The sequence below is a fragment of the Scyliorhinus torazame genome, chromosome 11 (assembly GCF_047496885.1).
Source record: "Scyliorhinus torazame isolate Kashiwa2021f chromosome 11, sScyTor2.1, whole genome shotgun sequence".
In the NCBI taxonomy this organism is placed as follows: Eukaryota; Metazoa; Chordata; class Chondrichthyes; order Carcharhiniformes; family Scyliorhinidae; genus Scyliorhinus; species Scyliorhinus torazame.
This window is the reverse complement of record NC_092717.1, coordinates 40,988,249-41,015,813: the sequence shown is the minus strand read 5'-3', so window position 1 is coordinate 41,015,813 and position 27,565 is coordinate 40,988,249. Positions and strand designations below refer to the sequence as shown.

Sequence of the window (27,565 nt, the reverse complement as noted above, 5' to 3'; positions counted from 1 at the left end):
GTCGTGAGCGGTGCGTGAACGCTGGGGGGGCGGCCTGCGGGGGGGCAAGGTGGGATCCTGCACCAGGGGGTACCTCAGATGTGGGGTGGCCCGCGATCGGTGCCCACCGATCGTCAGGCCGTCCTCTCTGAACGAGGACCTCCTTCCTTCCACGGCCCCGCAAGATCCGTCCCCCATCTTCTTGCGGGACGGACTTAGAGAGGACGGCAACCGCGCATGCGTGGATGACGCCCGTTATGCGGCGCCAGCCGCGTCATCTATGCGGTGCCGCTTTTACGCGGGTGACAAGGCCTGGCGCGTGTAGATGACGCGGCCCCGATCCTGGCCCATTGTCAGGGCCTGAATCAGTCGGGACCGGGGCCGTTCCGCGTTGTCGTGAACCTCGACGGCGTTCACGATGGCGCGGCCACTTCAGCGTCGGAGTGGAGAATCGCGCCCATTGTGTCCCAGATTATGGTATTTTAAAGTTTCCCATGACCGATGTTAAACTAGCTGTGGCCTGGAGTTGCCGGATTTATCCCTCGTTCATTTTATAAGGAGTTTAACATAGCAATCATCCAGTCCTCTGTTATCACTTCCATATTCTTTTTTTTTAGCAAACAATTTTATTGAGGTATTTTTTGGCATTGTAAATAGTTACAGGTAACAGAAATATGCAAACATCAATATAAAACCAATACTTCTATCAAACCATACTGCACATGCCCGCTCCTCTCCCCTCGACACTGCCCACCTTTTTATCCCTCCTACTCTACTCTAATCTCCCCCCACCTTCATCGCACCCCCCCCCCCCCACCCCGGGCGTTCACTCTCCCGCGAAGAAGTCGATGAATGGTTGCCATCTTCGGGCAAACCCCAGTACAGATTCCCTCGAGGCAAACCTAAGTTTTTCCATACCCAGGAAACTTGACATGTCCGAAAGCCACAGTTCGGTCTTCGTGGGTTTTGAGTCCCTCCATGCCAGCAGTATTCACCGCCGGGCTATTAGGGAAGCAAAGGCCAGAACATCTGCCCCTTTCTCCCCCTGGACCCGGGTCTTCCAAAACCCCGAAAATTGCCACCCCCGGACTCATCACCACCCTTGTTTTCAGCACCCGGGACATGACCCCCGCAAATCCCTCCCAGTACCCCCTAAGCTTAGGACATGCCCAAAACATGTGAACATGGTTCGCTGGTCCTCCCGCGCATCTAGCGCACTTGTCCTCACCCCAACGAATTTGCTCTTCCTAGCTACCGTCATGTGGGCCCAGTGAACGACCTTAAATTGAATCAGGCCGAGCCTGGCACATGTTGCGGTTGAGTTTACCCTACTCAGAGTTTCCGCCCACAGCCCATCTTCCATCTCCCCGCCAAACTCCTCCTCCCATTTGAGTTTCAGTTCCTCCGTCTGGGACTCTTCCCCCTTCATGAGCACCTTGTAGATATCCGAGACTCTACCCTCTCCTCCTTCTCCTCTAGAGACTATTCTGTCCAGGATCCCTATTGATGGGAGGCGTGGGAAGGATGGGACCTGTCTGCATACAAAGTCCCGCATCTGTAAGTACCTAAAGTAATTTCCCCTTGCCAGCCCAAATTTCTCCTCCAAGCCCCTCAAACTCGCAAAGCTCCCCCCTCCAGGAACATATCGCCCACCCTCCCCACCCCCACCCGCCGCCATGTTCGAAACCCTCCATCCATGTTCCCGGGGGCGAATCGATGGTTATCACATATCGGAGCCCAGACAGACGCACCCACCCCACCCCCCACACATGCCTCCTCCACTGGCCCCATATCCGCAGGGCCGCCCCCACTACCGGGCTGGTTGAGTATCTGGCCGGCGACAGCGGTAGGGGAGCCGTGACCAGGGCTGCCAAACTGGTGCCCCTGCACGAAGCCGGCTCCACTCGCTCCCAGAAAGACCCTGTACCCACCATCCACTTCCTTATCATGGCTATGTTAGCCACCCAGTAGTAGTTGATCAGACTCGGCAATGCCAGTCCCCCCTCGCTGCGGCTCCTTTCAAGCATCGCCTTCTTCACCCGCGGGGATTTTCCCGCCCAGACAAAACTCATGATGATTTTGCCAGTCGTTTTGAAGAAGGACCGTGGGATAAAGATCGGGAGGCACTGGAAGATGAACAGAAATCTAGGGAGGATTGTCATCATTACAGTCTGCACCCTCCCCGCAAGTGACAGCGGGAGTACATCCCATCTCCGAAACTCCCTCTTCATTTGTTCCACGACCCTAGTCAAATTTAACTTATGCAGCCTGCCCCAGTCTCGTGCCACCTGTATCACCAAGTACCGGAAACTTTCCCCAACCAGCCTAAATGGCAGCTCCTTCAGTCTATTCTCCTGGCCCCTTGCCTGCACCACAAACATCTCACTCTTGGCCATATTTAATTTGTACCCTGAAAACCGGCCGAACTTCCTCAATGTTTCCAGTATATTTTCCATCCCGGCCAGTGGGTCCGACACGTACAGGAGCAGGTCGTCCGCATAGAGAGAGATCCTATGTTCCACCCCCCCCTAGTCATTCCCTTCCACCTCTTTGCAGCTCTCAATGCCATCGCCAACGGCTCTATGGCCAGCGCGAACAGCAACGGGGAGAGTGGGCACCACTGTCTAGTCCCGCGGTGTAGTCTGAAATAATCTGACATTATCCTGTTCATCCTAACGCTAGCTTTTGGGGCCTGGTACAATAGTCTGACCCAATTAACCAGTCCCTCCCCGAACCCAAACCGTCCAAGCACCTCCCACAAATAGCCCCACTCCACCCGGTCGAAGGCCATCTCAGCGTCCATTGCCACCACTACCTCCACCTCCTTGCCCGTCGGGGGCATCATGATCACGTTAAGCAATCTTCTCAAGTTAGCTGTCAGCTGCCTGCCTTTCACAAACCCTGTCTGATCGTCCCCAATCACCTCCGGTACGCAGTCTTCAATTCTAATCGCCAGGACCTTGGCCAGGAGCTTGGCATCCACATTGATCAGGGAGATTGGCCTGTATGACCCGCAGGATTCCGGGTCCTTGTCCCGCTTCAGTATCAGCGAGATGGTGGCTTGCGACATCGTCGGTGGCAGGGTCCCTCTGTCCTTTGCCTCATTAAAAACCCTTGTCAGGACCGGTCCCACTATCTCCGAGAACTTCTTGTAAAACTCTACTGGGTATCCATCCGGTCCCGGGGCTTTCCCCGACTGCATGGCCTTTAGGCCCCCCAATACCTCCTCCGCTCTAATTGGGGGCCCCAGCCCGTCCACTAGTCCCCTGCCTACTTTTGGGAAGGTTTGTCCATCTAGGAACCTTTTCATCTCCTCCGGCTCTTCCGGGGGTTCTGAAGTGAACAGCTTGCTATAGAAGTCCCGAAATACCTTATTCAGTCCTGCCGGGTCCTCCACTCTGCTCCCCTCCCCATCAACCACTCTACTTATTTCCCTGGCCGCCTCCCTCTTCCTGAGTTGTTGCGCTAGCAATCTACAGGCCTTCTCCCCATGCTCATACATCACTCCCCTCACCTTCCTAAGTTGTTCCACGGCACTACTCGTGGATAGCACCCCCGGTTCCGCCTGCAATCTCCGTCTCTCCCTGAGTAGGTCCTTCCCCGGGGACTCCGCATGCTCCTCATCTATCCGGTGAATTTCCCTAACCAATCTGTCCATTTCTGCTCTGTCCACCCTGACCCTGTGAGCCCGAATTGAGATCAGCTCCTCCCTCACTACTGCCTTCAGCGCCTCCCACAGGGTCGCTGCTGAAACCTCCCCCGTATCGTTCACCTGCAAGTAATTCTGCATACACTTCCGAAGTCTCTCTCACATATCCCCTCCTCCGACAACAGTCCTACGCCTAACCTCCATTGCGGGCGTTGGTAATTCGCCCCCCCCCCCCCCCCCCCCCCCCGACCTGCAGGTCCATCCAGTGCGGGGCATGGTCCGAGATAATGATTGCCGAGTGTTCCGTATTCTTTACCTCCCCTACACAGTCCCTGCTCATGATAAAAAAATCAATCCTAGAATATACTTTAGGAACATGTGAATAAAACGAGTAGCCCCTTCCCGTCGGCTGTCTAGCTCTCCATGGGCCCACAGCCCCCATTTGCTCCATGAACCCTTTCAGCTCCCTTGCCATTGCTGGGAGTCTGCCCGTTCTGGGACACAACCGGTCCAGCCCCGGGTCAAGGACCGTATTAAAGCCCCCCCCCATCATCAACTTACGTGAGTCTAGGTCCGGGATCTTCCCCAGCACTCTTTTGATAAAGTCAACGTCGCCCCAGTTTGGCGCATACATGTTCACCAGCACCACTCTTCTCCCCTCCAGCTTGCCCTTTACCATAAGGAATCTGCCCCCGCCGTCTGCGACTACGCCCTCCGCCTCAAACTGAACCCGCTTATTGATCATCATTTCTACCACCCTGGACTTAGAATCCAAGTCCGAGTGGAAGACCTGGCTGATCCATCCCTTCCTTAGCTGAGTCTGGTCAGGCACTTTCAGATGTGTCCCCTGCAACATAATTACGTCCGCCTTTAGAGCCCGCAAATGCGCGAACACACGTGCCCTTTTAACTGGCCCATTTAGTCCCCTGACATTCCAGGTGATCAGCCTGGTTGGGGGGCACAATCCCCCCCCCCCCCAACCCCCCGCCGGTCAGCCATAACCTTTCTTGGGCCCGCCCCCGGCCCATGCGCCGTGCCATTCCTGGCTCGCCCCTTGGCTGCCTCCACCCCCGATCTCCTTTCCATTACCTACTTCAGATCCCCCCCACGTCAGAAAAATAACTACCCCCCCCCCTCGCAACATCCCCTGATAACCCCACCCCTGCCATTCACTGGCTGTATTCTCCACCCCCCCCCCCCCCCCTCCACCTGACTCCCTTGACTAGCCAATCTGTTAGCCCGGTGACTCATCGCTCCGGCGCCCCCTTGTCTCACTTCCATTTATTCCCCGACCTCATCTCCCCACTCCCCAGCACACCATCCCCCACTCCGACCCACTGGAGCAGTCTCACTAAGATGGGAAAGATCAAACAAGATGTAAACATCAAACAGCAACGTCTCGCCTGTACTCTGTGAGTGCCCTGTCCAGCTCCGGCGGTCGCGGACAGGCTTCAGCCCCCATCAGCTGCATCAACAGGTCCGCCACGAACGCTGTGGCATCAGCTCCCTCCGCCCCCTCCGGGAGGCCGATGATCCTCAGATTTTATCTCCGGGCTCTATTTTCCAGCTCCTCTACTCTGTCCAGCAGTCTTCTCTGTCTCTCCTTCAACCTGTCGACTTCTAGCACAGCAATCGTCTGCGCGTCCGCCTGCTCCTCCGCCGCCTCCCCCAGCTCCTTAACTTTTTCGTCCTGGGCATCCAGTCTCTGGTTCAGCTGATCCACTGCCTTCTGAAGTGGGTCCAAGTTATCCCGCTTCAACGACTCAAAACTGCTCTTTATCACCTGCAGCATGTTTTCCAGCGCCTGCTGGATCGCCGGGTCTGAGGTCCGCAGGTCCGCCATCTTTGCTCCCGGGTCAGCTTCCCCTGCACCTTGCCTTTGTCCCTTCCTCTCCCGTTTGTGCTGCTTTCTGCTCTCCCGCAGTACCATGCAGCTCTGCTTGCTCCTTAGCCCCCCGTGGCCGTCCTTTCACAGCCCCGCAAAACCGGGGAACCAGGTCCTCAAATCCCGCCGGAGTGAGAGCCCCCGAATGTGCGGCTCACTCACTCATTGCCGCCACTGGAAGTCCCTCACTTCCATATTCAAGGTACTAATGGAAGCCTGTATCCAGATTCTGCACAATTTTCACCCTTACTTTCTCAGTAAACTCCGATGCATCCCATCCAGGCTGGATGAATTTCCACTTTGAAGACTGCCAGCCATTTTAGTACCCCCTCTTTATCTGTTTTTATCCTATTCAGTATTGCTACTGCTTCCTTCTTTACTGCTACATTGGCCGCATCCTCTTTAGTGAGGTCAGATGTAAAGTACACTTGCCTCTGCCTCCACAAGAATATTTCTCTTTTGAATCTGAATTAGCTCCGGTCTAACCTTTGGCTGACCTTTTACTATTTAATAGTAAATTGTAATAATAGATTGTTAATGTGCTCTCTTCTCCTGATTTAGAATTATTCTGTATACACTGTCATTTTATCTACATGATCTGCTAGTTCAATATGCCAAACACATTAAAGTTTTATACTGATGCTGTTTGAGCCAACTGGTATGTGCTTTTATTGATGCAAGGCAGAATATCTAAGAGCTTGTCACCTATTTTTCAAATGGCTTCATAGGTTTTTTTTTCAGCATGTAATTATGCATACATATATATATACACACAAAACACAGTCATAGAAATAGATATAAAACATACACACATACATATATACATGAATGTTTATAACGACAGGATATATCCAGATCAGAGAGGTTATCTGAGGGAGAGATAGGAGAATTCTATGGTGTAGGAAAATGTGCCCAGGCAGCTTAAGAGATTTTGAAAACAGTTTAAAACAAAAAGATCTGCTCAGTCATATAATTTACTTTTTATTGACTCCGAGGAAAGTTGAACTAATTAGGATTTCAGGTGTGAGCACTCATTATATGAAACATAATTATATAGGGAGATCGGCAGTGGATTTCCTAAGTTAATGTAATATAACCTCACCCAATCCTTCACCACCCGTCAACCCTCCCCCATTACACCCCGCTCCCACTGCAAAAGTGTAATATTCACTTCATTCAACAGGAAGGCAAACCTAGCTGAAGGTTTTTCTCACAAAATGCTTTGTAAAGAGTGACCCCCCCCCAAAAATGTGGTGGAGCTTTGGTTATTCACTGATAAATTATTTGTTGTTCAATTAAAGTAAGCACCAATGGCCTGAAGGACAGACCCGCCTCCAGCTACAGCACAATGGAGAGATCTCTCTCATTTATAAGTTATGTATCTTTAAATCCTTATATTATAAATCTTATTTCTGTCACTAGTCCCTCCACTTACTGAAGATGCGAAATGGTGTTGGGCAAAATTTTCTAAATGTACTTCCAGAAATTTGATTGGTACCAATTTTCTTCACAATCGATATTTGTATTGATAAAGTGTTGCTGATTGATGATAGTTGTTTACTAGTTTTCACATGTCCTTGATGGCTTTGAATTTGTTTCTACATTCCATGGCATGCCGGTTACCTATTCAACTGGGACTTGTTGCTATTTCATCTTCAAACTAAAATCTGAGTCAATCAGTTACTGTCAAGACACAGACTTCCTCCTCTTGATAAGCCTTACTCATCTACATGTGGTAATATGAGAGAGCCCTGTCATATCTCAGTATATATGACGTTCAAATATTCTGGGAAGAATTCATTTGTAAAGATAAATCAGTCACAATTAATGGCTGGTCAATAACAGAAATAGTAATCTTTTATTGTCCCAAGTATGAAGTTACTGTGAAAAGCCCTTGTGAATCAGCCGAAATCCATCTTTCACGTTTTTATAAATAATAATTCTAAAATTATGTTAAAGTAAATGGGAATCCGGTTCAGTTTCAATAAGGCCGAGAAAAATAACATATTTTCAAACACTAAATGCCATTTGAAATCGCCGCTTTGACCAAATATTTCACTCCTGACATTTATTTATCTGTTAAAGGAAGTGGGAAATGCCTTTTGTGAGCTCTGTGGTGTCCAACAAGTCTCCTCTTACATGCAGTTGTAAACTGCGATTACAAGTGATTTAAGTTGTTAGGGAGGCAGCAATGACACGATTAAAAATGTCACCGTGTCTTTACAAGCAAGATGTACTTTGACGAACTAAAATATCGTAGGGTGACAGTGCTAATCCCCCCCGCTGGACTGGATCATGAATCATCCACACTGTATCATCTCGACAGGGAGTCTGCATCAGGTTAAAGCCTGGCTAAGACTATTAAAACGGCGCTCGATGAATGAAACATCCCTCCTAAACAGTGTTTGGGGGGGGGGGGGGGAAATACGCTTTTAAGTGGTCCGCCCCCTGATTGTTTTTACAACCAGCAAAAACACTCCATAAAATGCGCTGGTGCAACTCCCTCTTAAAGGCGCAGGTTGAATTGTTCAAATCACCTTTTTCACCCCAGCCACTTGTATTGGTTAGTGGCTCACATTATGGGATGGTTTGTAAAGCTGGCTCCGGTCATCGGCTAAAGTGGATCCTCTCGCTTCCTCTGCGGTTTGGAGGAGACACTTGGGAACTTTCCTTCATTCAGTTAAGGGACGGGGAATTTTTTTTTTTTTGGGGGGGGGGGGGGGGGAGATAATGTAGCCTCCGTAACCTGATCGCTTCGCATCTTATGTAATTATCCAAAGAATCGCCCTCCCCCAAACACACACAGATCAGAAATGAAGAAATCTTGGGCAGCAAGCAGATCCAGGCTGACAGGGGGGAACCCCAGGGGGTATCCACTTGAACTTGATTGTAGCACACCGTGCCAGCAAACAAAAAACTGTTTCTCTTTTTTTGGTTAACTACAGCAGACTTACCTTGGGATAAAACGACTAAATGGCAATTTTCTGATTAAAGGACAAGTTTTGTTTTCGATATAAAACTGGATCTTTCGGAAGGGCCAAGTCCAGACATTTCCTATCAATGAGGGTGCAGTGTCTGGACATCTGCTCTGTGCGTTACAGTGTAAAATCTCTTACCAGCCTGCGGAGGATCCCTTTACTTTTCTGGTCAGTGCAATATTCGGCGAAGATACTCCTGTGGATGAAGATTGACGTGTTTACAAGAAGCCAGCAGGCGATCCAGACAAGGAAACAGAGCAGGGCAGATTTCCTGACCGTCTTCGGTCTGAGTTGCCGGAATGTTAGGGGGCTCCAGGTGACTGACATGGTTTTTTTTGGGGGGGGGGGGTGGGGGGGGTGGTGGTGGTGGTGGGGGTAAAGCTGTCAGCCCTCCAGCCAGCCCATGTGAAGCCCCGGCAGCCTCCCCCAGGCCATAGCTCCCCCCAGCAGCCGACCCCAGACCCTCTCCGCGATGCACCACACGAACAGAGGCGCAAGACCCGAGAGCTCCCTCCCCATGCTGTGTGTGTGAGCCAGGCAGCCTGTTCCTGCGCGGACGGCCCACACTCACTCACATTCCAAGATGCATAGACAGGAAATCCCAACCCCCGTGTCCCCTTTATCCCCAAGTCTTTCATTCTCTTTCTCTCTCTCTCTCTTTCTCCCTAGAGCTTCCCAGTTTGCTTTTGTATTCCAGCCACGTACTTCCGCATTCCCCCCACCCTCTCTGAGTGCCAGACATCGGCAGCGTTAGGGCGAAGTTTGATCAGAATAATGTGGGACACGATTCCTGTGGAACCATCCGCTGAAAATCTCACACTTGGATTTCATTACGGACCAAAGAGAAAATGCTGGAAAATCTCAGCAGGTCTGGCAGCATCTGTAGGGAGAGAAAAGAGCTAACGTTTCGAGTCCAGATGACCTGCTGAGATTTTCCAGCATTTTCTTTTTGGTTTCAGATTCCAGCATCCACGGTAATTTGCTTTTATCATCACATTACGGAAAGGCTTCCATCTTTCATTAAGGAAGTGAGAAGATCAGCTCGACAGAACCTTTGCCCAGTGTGACGAGCACGGGTTTCCAGACAGAAGTTTCCTTTTGCCTGTGTCACCGTCCATTTCCTGCCCAGCAAGCTCTCCCCGCACTGACTGGCAGCCAAAGCCCAGATCAAAATGGACAGACATTTGCCTCTTCGCCTGTTTTCCCTGGCGCGTTCCTCAATTAACTGCTCTGAACGGTGGGTCCCCTATTTTCTCTGCAAAACTCTCCCCTCCACCCTCCCACCCCGCCCCACTGATGCACTATCCATTACCACGAGATGAGAGTAGAGAGTAATCGAGGCTTTATTACGCAGAGCTGTGTAGCCTCCTGCAGCTGCCACCAAAATGGCTGCAGCTCAGAGAGCCCACACATTTATACTCCGCCTACTGATTTCGGCAACTGTCCCGTCGTCGTTGACTCCGGGAGCGTGTCGACCTCATCTTCATCCCCAGGTGGGACCAAGGGGGGGCGGATCGTCCTGGAGCGGGGGCTGTGATGCGGTGCACTGGGGGGAGGGAGGGTGGCGCCGGGGCAGAGGGGGGGGGTGTGGACCCAGCTGGTGCCAGGTCCCTGAGGGAGACTGTGTCTTGGCGGCCGTCGGGGTACGCTACATAGGCGTACGGCGGGTTCACGTGAAGTAGCTGTACCCTCTCAACCAATGGGTCAGCCTTGTGTAGGCGCACGTGCTTGCGGAGGAGAACGGGTCCTGGAGCTGTCAGCCACGTTGGGAGCGAAACCCCAGAAGTGGACTTCCTGGGGAAGGCAAAGAGACGTTCATGGGGAGTTTAGTTGGTCGCAGTACAAAGGAGCGAGCAAATGGAGTGAAGTGCGTTGGGGAGGACCTCCTGCCAGCGGGAGGCCGGGAGATTTCTGGACTGTCGGGCCAGCTGGACAGCCTTCCAGACCGTCCCATTCTCCCGCTACACCTGCCCGGTTCCCCGGGGGTTGTAGCTTGTCGTCCTGCTCGAGGCAGTGCCTCTGTTGAGCAGGTACTAGCGCAGCTCCTCGCTCATAAATGAGGATCCCTGGTCGCTGTGGACGTAGGCGGTAAAACCAAACAAAGCGAAGATGGTGTTGAGGGCTTTGATGATGGTGGCAGATGTCATATCGGGGCATGGGACGGTGAAGGGGAATCTGGAATATTCGTCAACCAAATTAAGAAAGTACGTGTTTCGGTCGGTGGAGGGGAGGGGCCCTTTGAAGTCCACGCTGAGGCGTTCAAAGTGGCGGGAGGCCTTCACCAGGTGCGCTCGGTCTGGCCGGTAGAAGTGCGGCTTGCACTCCGCGCAGACCTGGCAGTCTCTGGTGATAGCCCTGGCTTGCGGACCTTTATGAAGTGACAAAAGCGGGTGACCCCTGGGTGACAGAGATCGTCGTGCAGGGTCCAGAGTTGGTCCACTTGTGCACTGGCACAAGTACCTCGGGATAGGGCATCGGGGGGCTCGTTGAGCTTACCTTGGCGATACAAAATCTCATAATTGTAGGTGGAGAGCTCGATCCTCCACCTCAAGATCTTATCATTTTTGATCTTACCCCGCTGTGTGTTGTTGAACATGAAGGCTACCGACCGTTGGTCTGTGAGGAGAGTGAATCTCCTCCCGGCCAGGTAATACCTTCAATGCCGCACAGCTTCAACAATAGCTTGGGCCTCCTTTTCGATGGAGGAGTGCCGAATTTCGAAGGCATGGAGGGTGCGGGAAAAGAATGCCACGGTGGAGTGAATGAGTGGGCGGGCCTAGTCCGCATAGTTAGGGACCCACTGGCGTAGTACGAGAAGAAGCCCAGGCATTGTTTGAGGGCCTTGGGGCAATGGGGAAGGGGGAGTTTCATGAGGGGGCGCATGCGATCGGGGTCGGGCCCTAGCACTACGTTCTGAACCACATAGCCGAGGGTGGCTAATCGGTTTGTGCTGAACACGCACTTCTCCTTGTTGTAGGTTAGGTTAAGGAGTTTAGCGGTGTGGAGGAATTTGGAAAGGTTAGCGTCGTGGTCCTGCTGGTCGTGGCCGCAGATGGTGATGGTTATCTAGGTATGGGAAGGTGGCCCACAGTCCGTACCGGTCAACCATTCGGTCCATCTCCTGTTTGAAGACCGAGACCCCGTTAGTGATGCCAAAGGGAACCCTAAGGAAGTGGTAAAGGCAGCCGTCCGCTTCAAACGCGGTGTACGGGCGGTCCACCTTGCGAATGGGGAGCTGGTGGTCGGCAGATTTCAGGTCCACTGTCGAGAAGACCCGGTACTGTGCAATCTGATTGACCATATCAGATATGCGTGGGAGGGGGGTACGCGTCGAGCTGCGTGTAACGATTGATGGTCTGACTATAGTCAACGACCATCCTGTTTTTCTCCCCAGTTTTGACCACTACCACTTGGGCTCTCCAGGTGCTGTTGCTGGCCTCGATAATAACTTCCCGTAGCAACCGCTGGACCTCAGACCTGATGAAGGTCCTGTCGTGGGCGCTGTACTGTCTGCTCCTGGTGGCGACAGGTTTGCAATCCAGGGTGAGGTTTGCAAACAGAGAAGGCGGGTTGACCTTAAGTGTCGTGAGACCGCAGACAGTAAGGGGTGGTAGGGGCCCGCCAAATTTCAGGGTTAGTCTCTGGAGTTTGCACTGGATGTCCAAGCCGAGTAGCAAGGCAGCGCAGCGGTCGGGGAGGACGTAGATCTGGAAGACGCTGAACTCTACGCCCTGGATGGTGAGGGCGGCAGTGCAGTACTCCCAGATCGCCACGGAGTGGGATCCGGAGGCCAGGAAGATGTTCTGGTTAATGGGGTATACCGTGAGGGAGCAGCGCCTTACCGTATTGGGGTGGATGAAGCTCACAGTGCTCCCGGAGTCCAGAAGGCAGGATATCTTGTGCCCATCGACCGTCACTGTCGTCGACTCGGTCGTGAGGTTGTGCGGTCTGGACTGGTCGATCGTGATGGTGTCGAGACGTGGCTGGTCGGCGGCGGTTGCAGGCGATGAGCAGCCCGATGAGGTGGCCGACGAGCAGGAGTCCTGAGGCGAGGAATTTGGCGGTGCCCACGGCCACACGTGTCCTGAGGCAGGCAAGATGGTGGCGCCCACGGGCCGCACGTGTTGTGAAGCGAGCAAGATGGCGGCGCCCATAGGTCGCACTAACTAGCAGATCTGAATGTTCAAGGCCGAAACGGCCTGGCAATTGCAGACTCTCACCAGGGCGTGCAGGGCACACCAGAAATCTTCCACAGACTCACCGGGGAGTTGATGCCGTGTGGACAGGAGGTGCCTGGCGTAGATTTTGTTGGTCTGCTGAGTGTAGTTCTCCTTCAGTAGCGCCATGGCCTCAGCATAGGTCGGCGCGTCCCGGATGAGGGGAAAGATATCGGAGCTCAGCCACGTATACAGGATCTGGAGCTTCTGTGCTTCTGAGAGTGGTTCTGTCGCAGATCCGATGGAGGCTTCAAAGCAAGCTAGCCAATTGGCGAAGGCCGATATGGCGTTGTCTGCTTGAGGGTGCAGCTGCAGGCGATCAGGCTTGATGCGGAGGTCCATCGTTGTAAAATCTCTGCTTAATAAATTGATGCACTATCAATTACGACGAGACAAGAGTAGAGAGTAATCGAGGCTTTATTACGCAGAGATGTGTAGCCTTCCGCAGCTGCTGCCGAAATGGCTGCAGCTTGGAGAGCCCACACATTTATACTCCGCCTACTGGGCGGAGCCAGCAGGCAGGGATCTACCCCCGTACCTGTAGGAGAGGGGCCTTACCGTAATACCCCTCATGTACAATATGTACAATACAACCGTGGTGACTATCACATTCACCCCCTGTTAAGATATTCAGCAATATGGAGCAAAGGTGGGTATATGGCGATAGGCCAGAGGGCAACCGTGATCACACTGAATGCTGGAACAAGTTGGAGGGGCTAAAATCTACTTCTGCTGCCTAATCTGCTTATATTTGTAGCATTTTATGTTTTTAACCCAAATTCCTATCTTCCATGGTTTGCCCCATTTCGTTTCTGCTGTCAATCACTTTCAACCCAGGTCTTACGTTCAAGTCTCCAACTCCAGAGTCAGCACGGGAGAGGTCAATGAGAAATCTGGATCATTGTCTGCCAGTTAGCTCTTTATCACAGACTTGGTGTAGGAATTGAATCCTGGAGAATCCATCAAACATGATCCAATTGTTTAAAATTAATTTTCTTTTTGAGCACTTTTATCTTTGTAAGAAGTCTCACAACACCAGGTTAAAGTCCAACAGGTTTGTTTCAAACACTAGCTTTCGGAGCGCTGCTTTGCATCTTTGAATCTGTCTGTATATATGTTTCTGGAACCTACCTCTTCATTCACCTTATGAAGGAGCAGTGCTCCGAAAGCTAGTGTTTGAAACAAACCTGTTGGACTTCAACCTGGTGTTTGTAAGACTTCTTACTGTGCTCACCCCAGTCCCACGCCGGCATCTCCACATCACGTTTATCTTTAGAATGGTTAAGGATTAGATTTTGCATCCACCATTGTACTCTATTGAGAGGCCTGCACATGAGACATTGATCTCCACATAAACTCACTGACCGCTGAGTATCTTCAACATTTTACACTTTATTTTCTTTCTCTTCGTCGTCTTTGTTCCCAGGGTGGGTTATTTAAACATAGAAAATAGAAGCAGGAGGAGGCCATTCAGCCTTCCCTGCCTGAGATTGGGTAGGGTGCTCTTTCCAAGAGCCGGTGGGGTGCTCTTTCCAAGAGCCGGTGCAGACTCAAAGGGCCAAATGGCCTCCTTCTGCACTGTAAATTCAATGATAATCTATGATTAATCTAGGACAAAGGTTCGGCACAACATCGTGGGCCGAAGGGCCTGTTCTGTGCTGTATTTTCTATGTTCTATGCCCGCTATTCATTATAATCATTGCTGATCATCCAACCCAGTAACCTGTGCTCACTTTTCTCTCATATCCTTTGATCCTTTTAGCCCCAAGAGATATATCTCACTCCTTTTTCAAAACTGACAATGTTTTGGCCTTAATAGCTTTCTGTGGTCGCAAATTCCACAGGCTCACCGTTCCCTGGGCAAAGACATTTCTCCTCAACTGTGACCCCTGGTTCTGTACTCCCCTGGCACTGGGTACAACCTTCCTGCATCCACCCTATCTAGTCCTGTTAGAATTTTATATGCTTTTGTAGCATCCGCACAGAGTGAACACACAGAACAAATGGTAGAAGGCAACAATACTGGTTTATTGACACATACACTAACTCTCTCCACTCCAACGAAGGGTCTCCTGCACAAACCTACACTCAGGTTGGGGTTTTTATACTATGTGGGCTCCCCTTGTTAAGCGGGAAGCCCTGCCCCATTACCAGGAAGGTTTGTACCGTGTGGAGGTCACGGGGAACTGGATGATCCAGACCCTGTGACTTCTGCGGGGTTGTAACGGTTTTTCTGAGAGCCTCCTCATTCTCTTACACCCCAGCGAATATAATCCTAAACGACACAATCTCTCCTCATATGTCAGTCCCGCAATCCCAACTCCCTCTCGAGCAAGAATATCCTTCCTCAGGTAAGGAGACCAAAACTGCACACAATATTCCAGGTGTGGTCTCACCAAAGCCCTGTGTAATTGCAGCAAGACATACCTGCTCCTGCACTGGAATACTCTCGTTATGAAGGCCAACATACCATTTGCCTTCTTCACTGCCCATTGCACCTGCATGCTTACTTTCAGGGACTGGTGTACAAGTACATCCAGGTCTCATTGCACATTCCCATCTCTCAATCTATAGCTATTCGGATAATAATCTGCCTTCCTGTTTTTGCTACCAGCATGGATAACCTCATATGTATCCACATTATACAGCTTCTGCCACTCATTTGCCTCCTCACTCAACTTGTCCAATTCACACTGAAGCATCTCTGCATCCTCCTCACAGCTCACCCTCCCACCCAGCTTTGTGTCATCTGCAAATTTGGAGATATTGGCCTGTAACGTCCTGCTAGCGGCAGGAAGATTTTAAAAAAGAAATGTGAGCAATTCCCTGCGCTTCGATGATGCATCCAACCTTCCTTTCTCTCCAGATGCCTGGGGTCTCCAGCGCAGACTCTAGCATGCCGCAGGAGGAGTGCAGCCCCGCCCCCTTATCACGTGGCCAGCTTGGGAACGCCAATTGAGGGCAGGCATTTAAACAGCAGATTTACATTGAACACAACAGGTAACTTTTTTAACAAGTGTTTTAATTCTATGTAGTCAATTTTAAACATTTTTTTTTGCTTTTTTTTTAAAACAGGCATTGCTATTGCTGTTAATTATTTTAAAGTAATTTTTAATGTTTTCACGATTAAATAAGTGAACATAGATTTGGTTATTTGTTTTAAATCTGTGAAACTATTCAAATCTGCACTATATTAGTGTATAATTTTACGTGTGGCATGCTTAAAAATGTTGGTATGCTTTAATTTAGATTACAGTCATAAGGTTTTAAAAGCTCCGCAGGGCTTTTTGCTATCACTGTCCTTGTAACATTTGATTTTTTTTTTTAGTCGTCTTTATAGAAAAAAGCTTTTCGGCCTATAAAGTCTGCACTGACCCTCCGAGAGAGCACCCTACCCAGGCCCGTGCCCACATCTATCCCCGTAACCCGACCCAGCCTTTGGACATTATGGGGCAATTTAGCAAGGCTAATCCACCTAATCCACTCAGCTTTGGACTGTGGGAGAAAACAGAAGCGCCCAGAGGAAACGGTGGCGTATCAGTAGTTAGCATTGCTGCCTTATAGCACCAGGGACCCAGGGTCAATTCTGGCCTTGGATGAGTGTCTGTGTGGACTTTGTATGTTCCTCCCGTGTCTGCATGAGTTTTTTATGGGTGCTCCGGTCACCTCCCATAGTCCAAAGATGTGCAGGTTAGGTGGATTGGTCATGATAAATTGCCCCTTTGTGTCCAGGGATGTACAGGTTAGGTTTTGGGGATAGGACGGCGTAGTAGACACAGGTAGGGTACTCTTTCAGAGGGTTGGTGCAGACTTGATGGGCTGAATGGCCACCTTCTGCTTTTTGGAATTCTATTGTACTATTCCATGGTTCTAGGAAACCTATGCAAATACGGGGAGAATGTACAAACACTTCACAGTCACCTAAGTTTTGAACTTAACACGGTGTTGTGAGGCAGAAGTGCTAACCAGTGTGCCCCCATGTTACCAGTGTTAAATATGTTTCTGACCTTGTTTACTTCAATTATCTTATTCATTTATAATTATCTCAAATAAATGTTTTGTTCTGATGATTCAATAAGACATAGATTAACAGAATTTACAGTGCAGAAGGAGGCCATTCGGCCCATCGAGACTGCACCGGCTCTTGGAAAGAGCACCCTACCCAAGGTCAACGCCTCCACCCCATCCCCATAACCCAGTAACCCCACCCACCACTAAGGGCAATTTTGGACACTAAGGGCAATTTATCATGGCCAATCCACCTAACCTGCACATCTTTTGGACTGTGGGAGGAAACCGGAGCACCCGGAGGAAACCCATGCACACACGGGGAGGATGTGCAGACTCCACACAGACAGTGACCCAAGCCGGACCCGAACCTGGGACCCTGGAGCTGTGAAGCAATTGTGCTATCCACAATGCTACTGTGCTGCCCAAAAACAAGAGGACGACAAAGGAAGCTCTTCAAAGACAACTTGTAGGCTTACCTCAAGAAATGGAACATAGATGTCAATGCTGGGGAGACCTTTGCTCAGAAGAGATCTACTTGGAGGAACCTCCTGACTGACGGGTCACAATTCTTCGAGAACACCCGACGGCAAGTGGAGGCCCGGGAAAGGAGCTTGAGAAAGGAATACCTGCAACTTAGCATCCAAGGACCAATCCCACCTTTTGGAAACTCCTGCCAAGTGAGTGATTGAAGATGATGCTCTAGGATCAGCCACGTAAGGACCCACAGAACATGTAACCAGTAACACGGAGTATCTTAGGTGGACAATCATACCTGTTAGTGAGTGATCACCGCATTCTATCCATTAGTGTCCCTTTCATGGAATCAACGTCCTCGTGACAAATCAAAGTCTTAAAAATATAATAATTTCACCTTCTGTGACTTCAAACTCACTTTGTACAGGAAAGTTCCCTTTTAACAGAATTAACAGCCTCATGACAAACCAAAGTTTTAAAAAAAATCAAAATATATCTTCCTTTCATTTTATTTGCATTTTAAACATATTTATAAACGCTAAGCACCAATAATATAAAACTTTAACCTACCAGAAAAATGTCGCCCGATGTCTCCTGCCTCTGCTACACTGAAAGGTTTCTGTGTAAGTAAAAAGGTTTAAAAACTCACCAAGTATCTGGGTAAGTGGCCCCAGTTAGCGCTGCAGCTGGATTTTTCATTCTGCAGCGCAGGGCTTAAAGCAGACAAAAAAAAATGTCCGGGAGTTTAAACGCTGCGTGCTTCAAGCGCGCATGCATGAATGTCCGTACTTCCGTGTCATCACGCCGTGCATGTGCAGCACACCAGAGACTTAAGTCGTGAATGATGCAGGAAGTTACAGGACATTACATTTAGATCCTCCATCTAAATCATTCATTTAGATTGTGAATAACTGGGGTCCTAGCACTGATCCCTGCGATACCCCACTAGCCACTGCCCGTTTATTCCTACTCTTTGTTTTCTGTCTGCCAACCAGTTTTCTATCCACCTCAAAACATTACCCCCAACCCCATGTGCTTTAATTTTACATGCTAATCTCTTTTGTGGAACTTGGTCGAAAGTCTTCTGAAAGTCCAAACAAACCCCATCCTCTGGTTCTCCCTCATCAACTCGACGAGTCACATCTTCAAATACTTCCAGTGGATTTGTCAAGCATGATTTCCCCTTCATAAATCCTGCCACTGTGTTCCAAGTGCTCAACTATTAAATCTTTTATGTTAAAATCTGGCATTTTCCCCACTACCAATGACAGACTGATTGGTCTATCATTCTGTTTTCTCTCAGCAGCCCTTTTTAAATAGTGGCATTGCATTAGCTATCCTCCAATCTGTAGGAACTGTTCCAGTGTCTATAGAGAGATGACCAACAATGCACCCAATATTTCTGAGGCCACTTATTCATGTACTCTGAGATGTAGATTATCAGGCTCTGGGGATTTATCAGGCTTCAATCCCACAATTCCCTCAACACCAATTCCTTACTAATACTGATTTCCTTCAGTTCCTCCCCCTCACTAAATCCTGCGTTCCCCAACATTTCTGGTACGTTATTTGTGTCCTTCTTTGTGAAGACTGAACAAAAGTATGTATTTAGTTGGTCAGCCATTTGATCCCCATTATAAATTCCCCTGTTTCTGACTCTTAGCGACTTACATTTGCCTTCACCAATCTTTTTCTCTTCACATGCTGATACAAGCTTTTACAGTCAGTTTTTATTTTCCCCACAAGTTTCATTCTGTACTCTTTTTAAAAATATATTTTATTCCAAACACAATCAATAATTCAAATGATCAACAAAAAGTTGTTACAAGTTACAAACATTTTGTAATTTTCCCCTTTTTCTCCCCTTAATTAACCAACACTCCCCCAACAGACCCCCCCTCCCCCGCCCTAGATTTAGATTTATTGTCCTGTGTACCGAGGTACAATGAAAAGTATTGTTCCGCATACAGTTCAGGCAGATCGTTCCACACATGAAAAAACATAGGATACATAAATACACAATGTAAATACATAGACATAGATATCAAGTGATTCATACGGAATATAGTGCCAACATCAGTAGAGAAGATGCGTACAGAGATCGGTTCAGTCGACAAGGGAGTCATTCAGGAGTCTGGTAACAGCGGGGTAGATGCTGTTTTTGAATCTGTTAGTGCGTGTTCTCAGACTTTTGTATGTTATGTCCGATGGAAGAAGTTGGAAGAGAGAATAACCTGGTTGGGAGGGGTCTTTGATTCTTGTGCCCGCTTTCCCAAGGCGGCGAGAGGTGTAGACAGAGTCAATGGATGGCAGGTGGTTTTGCGTGATGGACTGGGCTGTGTTCACGACTGTCTGTAGTTTCTTACAGTCTTGGGCCGAGCAGTTGCCTATCAGGCTGTGATGCAGCCAGATAGGCTGCTTTCTATGGTGCATTTGGAAAAATTGAGAAGAGTCAATGTGGACATGCCGAATTTCCTTAGTTTCCTGATGAAGTATAGGCGCTGTTGTGCTTTCTTGGTTGTAGCGTCGACGTGGGTGGACCAGGATAGATTCTTGGTGATGTGCACACCTAAGAATTTGAAGCTGTTAACTATCTCTACCTCGGCACCATTGATGCAGACAGGTGTGTGTATGACACTTTGCTTCCTGAAGTCAATGACCAGCTCCTTAGTTTTGCTGATGTTAAGGGAGAGGTTGTTGTCATTGCACCATGCCACTAGATTCTCTATCACCCTCCTGTGCTCTGACTTAATGTTGTTTGAGATCTGACCGACTTCGGTCGTATCATTGGTAAACATGCAGATGAGGTTGGAGCCGAATTATGTCACACAGTCTTGTGTGTATCAGGAGTATAATAGGGGCTAAGTACGCAGCCTTGCGGGGCTCCAGTATTGAGGATCATCGTGGAGGAGGTGCTAATGTTTATCCTAACTGACTGTGGTCTATGGGTCAGAAAGATGAGGATCCAATTGCAGAGGGAGGAGCCAAGTCCAAGGTTTGGAGTTTGGATATGAGTTTGGCTGGGATAATGGTGTTGAAGGTGGAGCTGTAGTCAATGAATAGGAGTCTGATGCAGGAGTCCTTGTTGTCAAGATGTTTCAGGGATGAGTGTAGGGCCAGGGAGATGGCGTCTGCCGTGGTCTGATTGTGGTGGTATGCAAATTTCAATGGATCAAGGCATTCTGGGAGTATGGAGTTGTGCCTCTCATGACTGTTGCTCTTTTTAGCCTTAGTTTTATTAGCTCTGATTATGTCACCTTTGCTCACGAGTCGCCAGGTATCTTTCTGATACCGCCACGTGGTTCAAGCTCGAGTTATGATTAATAAGCCAGCACACCGCTTAGTAAGATTGAAATCAACGGTCATTTATTATGTACAGCAATAGATACTTATACAATAATCCTACTATCTATATCAAAACCTACCGCTACTGGCCAATACTTAACTTTTGGGGATGGCCCACCAGGTCAGGGAAACAAATGGTTTATCGAATTGGGTCTGGCCTGCGGGATTCAAAAGGCTGATACAGGTTGATGGCTAGGAGTCTATCGGGTAGCGATCCCTGGAGTCAAACTTACAGTTTCTGGTCAATGTTCTTGCGAAGGTTGCGAGCAGGAGAATAAGGGAGAGAGATCAATCTGAATTTGGCCCCTCAATTTATAGGGCCCAGGGGCTTCCCGCCTCTTGGGGCGGCCCTTGACCTTGAGTCCCAAGTGATTGGACTTGTTCCCAATCACTGAGTTCGATATGCTCCAATAATGGGGCGATTCCTCGATCGAGGGCTGGTCGTTCACCTGTCTTTGTTTCGGCCACTGCAGGCGCCGAGAGGTCTGGCCCGGCATTCAATTGCTAATATGTTGCAATTGTTCCCGGGGATAGGCGATTAAACTGCAGATGTCTGTGTTGATGTGGTGCTAATAGTCGTAGGTATCGATCTGGGCCGACTTCCCCAGAGCCGAATACGCTATTCTGTCTGCAGCTGTCCGTTTGTGTCCTGTTGGCTGCTTTTCCCATCAGCCTTTTCGGTTAGCCATTTTATATCGGGTTTTGGCCAAATTAATAGGAAATCAGCTATTTTAGGTGGCTACATGACCAACTTCTCGAAGCACTTCATAATGATAGATGTCAAGGCCATTGGATGGTAGTCGTTGAGGCACGTTGCCTGGTTCTTTTTTGGCACCGGTATGATGGTGGTCTTCTTGAAGTAGGTGTGAACCTCGGAATGGAGTAGGGAGAGGTTGAAGACCTCCGTGACTATACCCGCCAGTTGGTCCATGCAGGATCTGAGTGCATGACCAGGGACTCCGTCAGGACCCGTTGCTTTCTGTGGGTTCACTTTCAAGAAGGCCGATCTGACTTCTGAGGCTGTGTCTGTAGGTATGGATGTGTCCGAGGCCACTGGGGCAGTTGACAACGGTTTGTTGGCTTCCTGCTCAAAACGGGCACAGAATGCATTGAATTCATTGGGGAGAGGTACATTGCTGCCGTAGATACTTTAAAAATAATAATTTTAGAGTACCCAATTCATTTTTTCCAATTAAGGGGCAATTTAACATGGCCAATCCACTGATCCTGCACATCTTTTAGGTTGTGGGGGCGAAGCCCACGCAAACACGGAGAGAATGTGCAAACTCCACACGGACAGTGACCCAGAGCCGTGATTGAACCTGGGACCTCGGCGCCGTGAGGCAGCAGTGTTAACCACTGCACTGCTGTGCTGCCCTGCTTCCCGAGATTCTGCTCGGCTTTGCTAATGTTGTTTAAGCCTTGCCACAACCGACGAGAGTCCATATCGTTAGTCTGTGGCTCTACCTTAGTCTGATGTTGTCTCTTGGTGTCCCTGATGGTTTTGCGTAGGTCATACCTAGATTTCCTGTATACGTCAGGGACGCCTGTCTTGAACGCCTCAGACCTGGACTTCAGTAGGGAATGATTCTCCTGATTAAACCATGGTTTCCGGTTGGGGAACGCACGTACTGCCTTCTTTGGCACACAATCATCGACACACTTACCGATGAAGTCTGTGACGGTGGTGGCATACTCATCTAGGTTAGCCACTGAATTCTTGAATATGGACCAATCCACTGACCCAAGCAGTCACGTAGGACCTCTTCCGCTGCCTCGGACCAGCATTGCACAACCTTCTTAACCGGATTCTCCTGCTTAAGTTTCTGCTTATATGCTGCGGGAAGGAGCACCGTCTTGTGGTCTGATTTTCCGAAGTGTGATTGGGGAATGGATTGGTAGGCGCTCTTAATGTTTGTTTAGGTCAAGAATGTTGGGGTCCCTGGTGGGACAGGAAATATGTTGGTGCAGTTTTGGCTGTACACTCTTGAGTTTGGCCTGCCTGAAGTCCCGGCCACGATGAACAGGGCCTCCAGATATTCTGTTTCACTGTTATTTAAAGCAGTTTCCTCGAATAGAGACAGGAAGAGCCTCCATCTTGTATAAAATCCTGCTTACTGACCCTCTAAGAATGAACTTAGTTTTCTCCAGTTGCAAGAGCTCTGCCATATCCCCCATCCACGCCAACACCTTGAGCGGCGCAACCAACCTCCATCCCAGTAAGATTCGACGCCAGGCAATCAGAGTGGTGAAGGCCACAACTTTGCCAAGGCCATCCCCACACCCCCAATATTTGCCTTCAAACAACCGCACAACCTCAAACAGACCATTGCTTGCAGCAAACTACCCAGTCTTCAGGAGAATAGTGACCACGACCCCACACAACCCTGCCATGGCAACCTCTGCAAGACGTGCCAGATCATCGACATGGGTACCACCAATACACGTGAGAACACCACCCACCAGGTACACGGTACATACTCATGCGATTCAGCCAATGTTGTCGACCTCATACGTTGCAGGAAAGGATGTCCCGAAGCGTGGTACATTGGCGATACCATGCAGGCGCTGCGTCAACGGATGAACGGACATTGCGCGACAATCGCCAGGCAGGAATGGTCCTTTCCAGTCGGGGAACACTTCAGCAGTCAAGGGCATTTAGCCTCTGATCTTCGGGTAAGCGTTCTCCAAGGCGACCTCCAGGATACGCGACAACGCAGAATTGCCGAGCAGAAACTGATAGCCAAATTCATCACGCATGAGTACGGCCTCAAACGGAACCTTGGATTCATGTCGCATTACATTCACCTCCCCACCATCTGGCCTGCAAAATCCTACCAACTGTCCTGGCTTGAGACAATTCACACCTTTTTAATCTTTAACCTTTTTATTCATCTCTCCAGTCGCATCGTCTGGACCTGTAAAGACTTAATTACCTGCAATGACTTGCATTCAAAGTATCATCTTGCATCAATGAATTTGTCTATATATGTGGTTACGGAACCCACCTCTTCATTTACCTGTGGAAGGAGCTGTGCTCCGAAAGCTAGTGATTCGAAACAAACCTGTTGGGCTTTAACTTGGTGTTGTAAAACTTCTTACTGATTTATTCTCAAGTTCAGGGAAGAACCCACTCATGCAAGCTCTATCCCCAGCTCCTCCTCCCACTTCCATCTTATCGCTTCCACGGGCACCTCTTTGGTTCCAACAACTACCAATAAATATCCGTAATCTTCCCTTGCCCCAGGTCATCCTGAGTTAGCAACATATCTGGTAGAGTATAATTTGGTAGCTGAGGGAACGAGGGGAGCTCTTTTTGTATGAAATTCCGCACCTTATGTACCTAAATTCACTCCCCCTCGGCAGCTGGAACTTCCCCTGCAGCTCCTCCAGCCTCGCGGGCCTCCCCTCTACGAACATATCTCTTACCTGCTCTACCCTTTCCTTATGCCAGGTCCTGTACGTCTACCATGCTGGTATGAACCTATGTTTCCCACATATTGGGGCCAGTACCGACATACCTCCTACTCCAAAGTGCTGCCTATGTTATGGGATGACAACACAACCGGGCTATTGGTATACCTACCCGGGGAGAACAGGAGGGAAGCCATCGCCAGTGCCCTTAAGAGCAGTTCTCCTCCATCTGCACCCATTCTGACCCCTCCTCCCCCTACCACCATTTCACCATCTCCACATTTGCGCCCGATAGTAATATAGCATGTTTAGGAGAGCCAGCCTCTCACTCACTCGCTTCAAAACAGCCCTCCGGATCCGAATCATAGTACATGCCCATACAAATTCTGAGATTAATTCATCCACCGTCCAAAAGAATGCCTTTGGAAGGAATATCGGAAGGGACTGGAAAACAAATAAAATCCTCGGGAGAATGTTTATCTTTATGGTTTGTACCCTCCCCACCAAGGATAGTGGAAGGGCATCCCAACTCTTCAAATCCCCTTTGACTTCCTCTATCAAACTGGCCAAATTCCACTTATCCATCATGGCCCAGTCATGGGCCACCTGAATTCCCAGATACCGAAACCTTAATTTGGCCAGCTTGAGTGGCAGGGCTCCCACGCTTGCACTCCTCCCCAGGCCGTATACCCAGACAAGGGGTCAAACCTCCCTCGTAGGTCTATTAGTTTCTCTATACAATCCAGCAGATTCAAACAGAGAGCAACAGATCATCGGTGTACAATTACACCCTATTTTCCCTACCTCCTCTTTTAATGTCCTTTCATTCTCTTGACACCCTTAGCGCAATAGCCAAAGGATCAATAACCAACGCAAACAGTAGCGGGGATAGCAGACATCTCTGTCTTGTGCCGACATGCAGCCTAAAATATCCTAAACTCATTGGGTGAAATTCTCCGGAAACGGCGCGATGTCTGCCGACTGGCGCCCAAAACGGCGCAAATCAGTCGGGCATCGCGCCACCCCAAAGGTGCGGAATGCTCTGCATCTTTGGGGACCGAGCCCCAACCTTAAGGGGCTAGGTCGGCGCCGGACGAATTTCCGCCCCGCCAGCTGGCGCGGAAATTACATCTCCGGGCGGCGCATGCGTGGGAGCGTTAGCGGCCGCTGACGGCATTCCCGCGCATGCGCAGTGGAGGGAGTCTCTTCTGCCTCCGCCATGGTGGAGACCGTGGCGGAGGCGGAAGGGAAAGAGTGCCCCCACAACACAGGCCCGCCCGCGGATCGGTGGGCCCCGATCGTGGGCACCCCCCGGGGCCAGATCGCCCCGCGCCCCCCCCCAGGATCCCAGAGCCCGCCCGCGCCGCCTTGTCCCGCCGGTAAGGTAGGTGGTTTAATCTACGCCGGCAAGACAGGCATTTTAGCGGCGGGACTTCGGCCCATCCGGGCCGGAGAATCGCGGGGAGTGGCCCGCCAACCGGCGCGGTGCGATTCCCGCCCCCGCCAAATATCCGGTGGTGGAGAGTTCGGCAACCGGCGGGGGCGGGATTCACGCCAGTCCCCGGCGATTCTCCGACCCGGCGGGGGGTCGGAGAATCTCGCCCATTGTGTTCGTCCTCATGCTTGCTGTGGGGGCGGCATACAGCAAACGCACACACAAAATGAACGTTGGCCCTATTCTTGTACTCTATTTCCCCCTTGTTAATCAATTCCTTTGTCCTCCTTTGCTGAATTTTAAATTGCTCGCAATCCTCAGGTCTGTGATTTGTTTGGTCAATTGGTATGTCTGTTCCTTGGATCTAATACTACCTTTAATTTTGCTTGCAACCATGGTTTGGCCACCATTCCCATTTTATTTTTGCGCCAGACAGGAATGAACAATTGTTGCAGTTCACCCATCTGCTCTTTGAATGTTTGCCATTGTCTATCCACTGTCATCTCTTTACATAACATTCCCCAATCCATAATAGCCAAATCATGCCTTGTACCATCATAGTTTCCTTTAATTAGATTCAGAACTCGAGTTTCAGAATCAATTACGTTACTCTCCATCTTGTGAAGAATTCTATCATATTATGGTTCCTCATTTCCAAGTGGTCTCACACAACTATATTGCCAATGATTCCTCTCTCATTGCACAATGCCCAGTCTAGGATGACCTGATCTCTAGTTGGTTCCTCAACGTTTTGGTCCAGGAAACCATCCCATATTCGCTCCAGGAAATCTTCCTCTACGGTATTGTTATAATTTGCTTTGCCCAATCTATATGCAGTTTAAAGCCACCCACAATTACAGATGTTCCATTATTCTGTTGCTGTTTTATCTTTATAATAACCACAAGACGCAAATATGTTTCCTTGTATTGGACAAATGACCACACAACCAGTATATTAGTTCAATTATTGTTTATTATTAAACACAGGCTTGGTTCTGTGCATAATAATCTACACACGGCTACACATTAAACTATACCTAACAGTTTAAATGACCTTTACTTAACTTTCAAGTGACCAGCTGTGTGCATGTTAGACAAAGCCTTTGTCTGAATCCCCACGTATGGCGGCTGGAAGTTGTCAGGTACGTCAAGGCTGCGGCTCGTCGACACCTCCGGTTGCGGCCATGCCTGGATAGGTCGCACGTTCGGCAGCTCCCGCCGGGAACGGACTTTTGGACTCCCTAGAGGGGCCCCAACGGCACTTGTTTGACGGCTTCCAGTGTGGGAAGGTACAGCAAGGTCCCCCCGACAGTATATGGATTGGACCAGGAGTGGAGCGGCGAAAAAAGGGATCTTGGAGCAGCGAAAAGTGAGAAGGAGAAAAAGCAAGATGGCGGCAGGTGGAGACCAAGCAGCATGGGCGCAGTGGTCGCAGGAGCAGCAGGGGTTTCTTAGATGCTGCTTTGAGGAGCTGAAAACCAAAATGCTGGTGCCAATGAAGGCGGCGATTGAGAAGCTAGTGGAGGTCCAGAAGGCCCAAGGGGCGGCGATCCGAGAGGTGCGGCAAAAAGCCTTGGAGAACGAGGACAAGATCTTGGGCCTGGCGGTGAAGGTGGAGGCACACGAGGCGCTGCACAAGAGGTGGGCGGAAAGATTTGAGGACCTGGAGAATAGGTCGAGGAGGAAAAATCTTCAGATTCTGGGTCTCCCTGAAGGAGTGGAGGGGCATATGTGAGCACGATGCTCAATTTGCTGATGAGCGCGGGAGCCTTCCCAAGGCCCCTGGAGCTAGATGGAGCGTACCGGGTCCTGGTAAGGAGACCCAAGGCCAATGAGCCGCCAAGAGCTGTAGTGGTGAGGTTTCACCGCTTTATGGACAGAGAGTGTGTCTTGAGATGGGCCAAGAAAGAGCGGAGCAGCAGGTGGGAGAACACGGAGATCCAAATCTACCAGGACTGGAGTGCAGAGGTAGCCAAGAAGAGAGCTGGCTTTAATTGGGCTAAGGCGGTGCTCCATCGGAAAGGGGTGAAGTTCGGTATGCTGCAGCCAGCGCGATTCTGGGTCACATTCCAGGATCAGCACCACTATTTCAAAACGCCTGAGGAGGCTTGGAGCTTTATACAGACTGAAAAGTTGGACTCAAATTGAGGGTTTGTTGTTAGGGGGGAGATGTTTGCT

The 27,565-nt window shown here is 49.8% G+C and overlaps 1 protein-coding gene and 1 long non-coding RNA gene across 2 annotated transcripts in view; one reads left to right on the top strand and one right to left on the bottom strand.

Annotated features, from left to right (window-relative positions):
* Nucleotides 1-8,841, bottom strand: part of dipk1c (divergent protein kinase domain 1C) — a 35,839-nt gene extending 26,998 nt beyond the window's left edge. Inside the window, exon 1 of the mRNA XM_072467168.1 lies at nt 8,630-8,841. Coding sequence (XP_072323269.1) covers nt 8,630-8,818 — 189 coding nt within the window. The 5' untranslated portion in view covers nt 8,819-8,841. The remainder of the gene's footprint in view (nt 1-8,629) is intronic.
* The window catches only part of LOC140385241 (uncharacterized), a 50,604-nt gene continuing 31,634 nt past the window's right edge, over nt 8,596-27,565 (top strand). Inside the window, exons 1-2 of the long non-coding RNA XR_011933321.1 lie at nt 8,596-8,807; nt 15,575-15,708. This is a non-coding gene — a long non-coding RNA (uncharacterized lncRNA). The remainder of the gene's footprint in view (nt 8,808-15,574; nt 15,709-27,565) is intronic.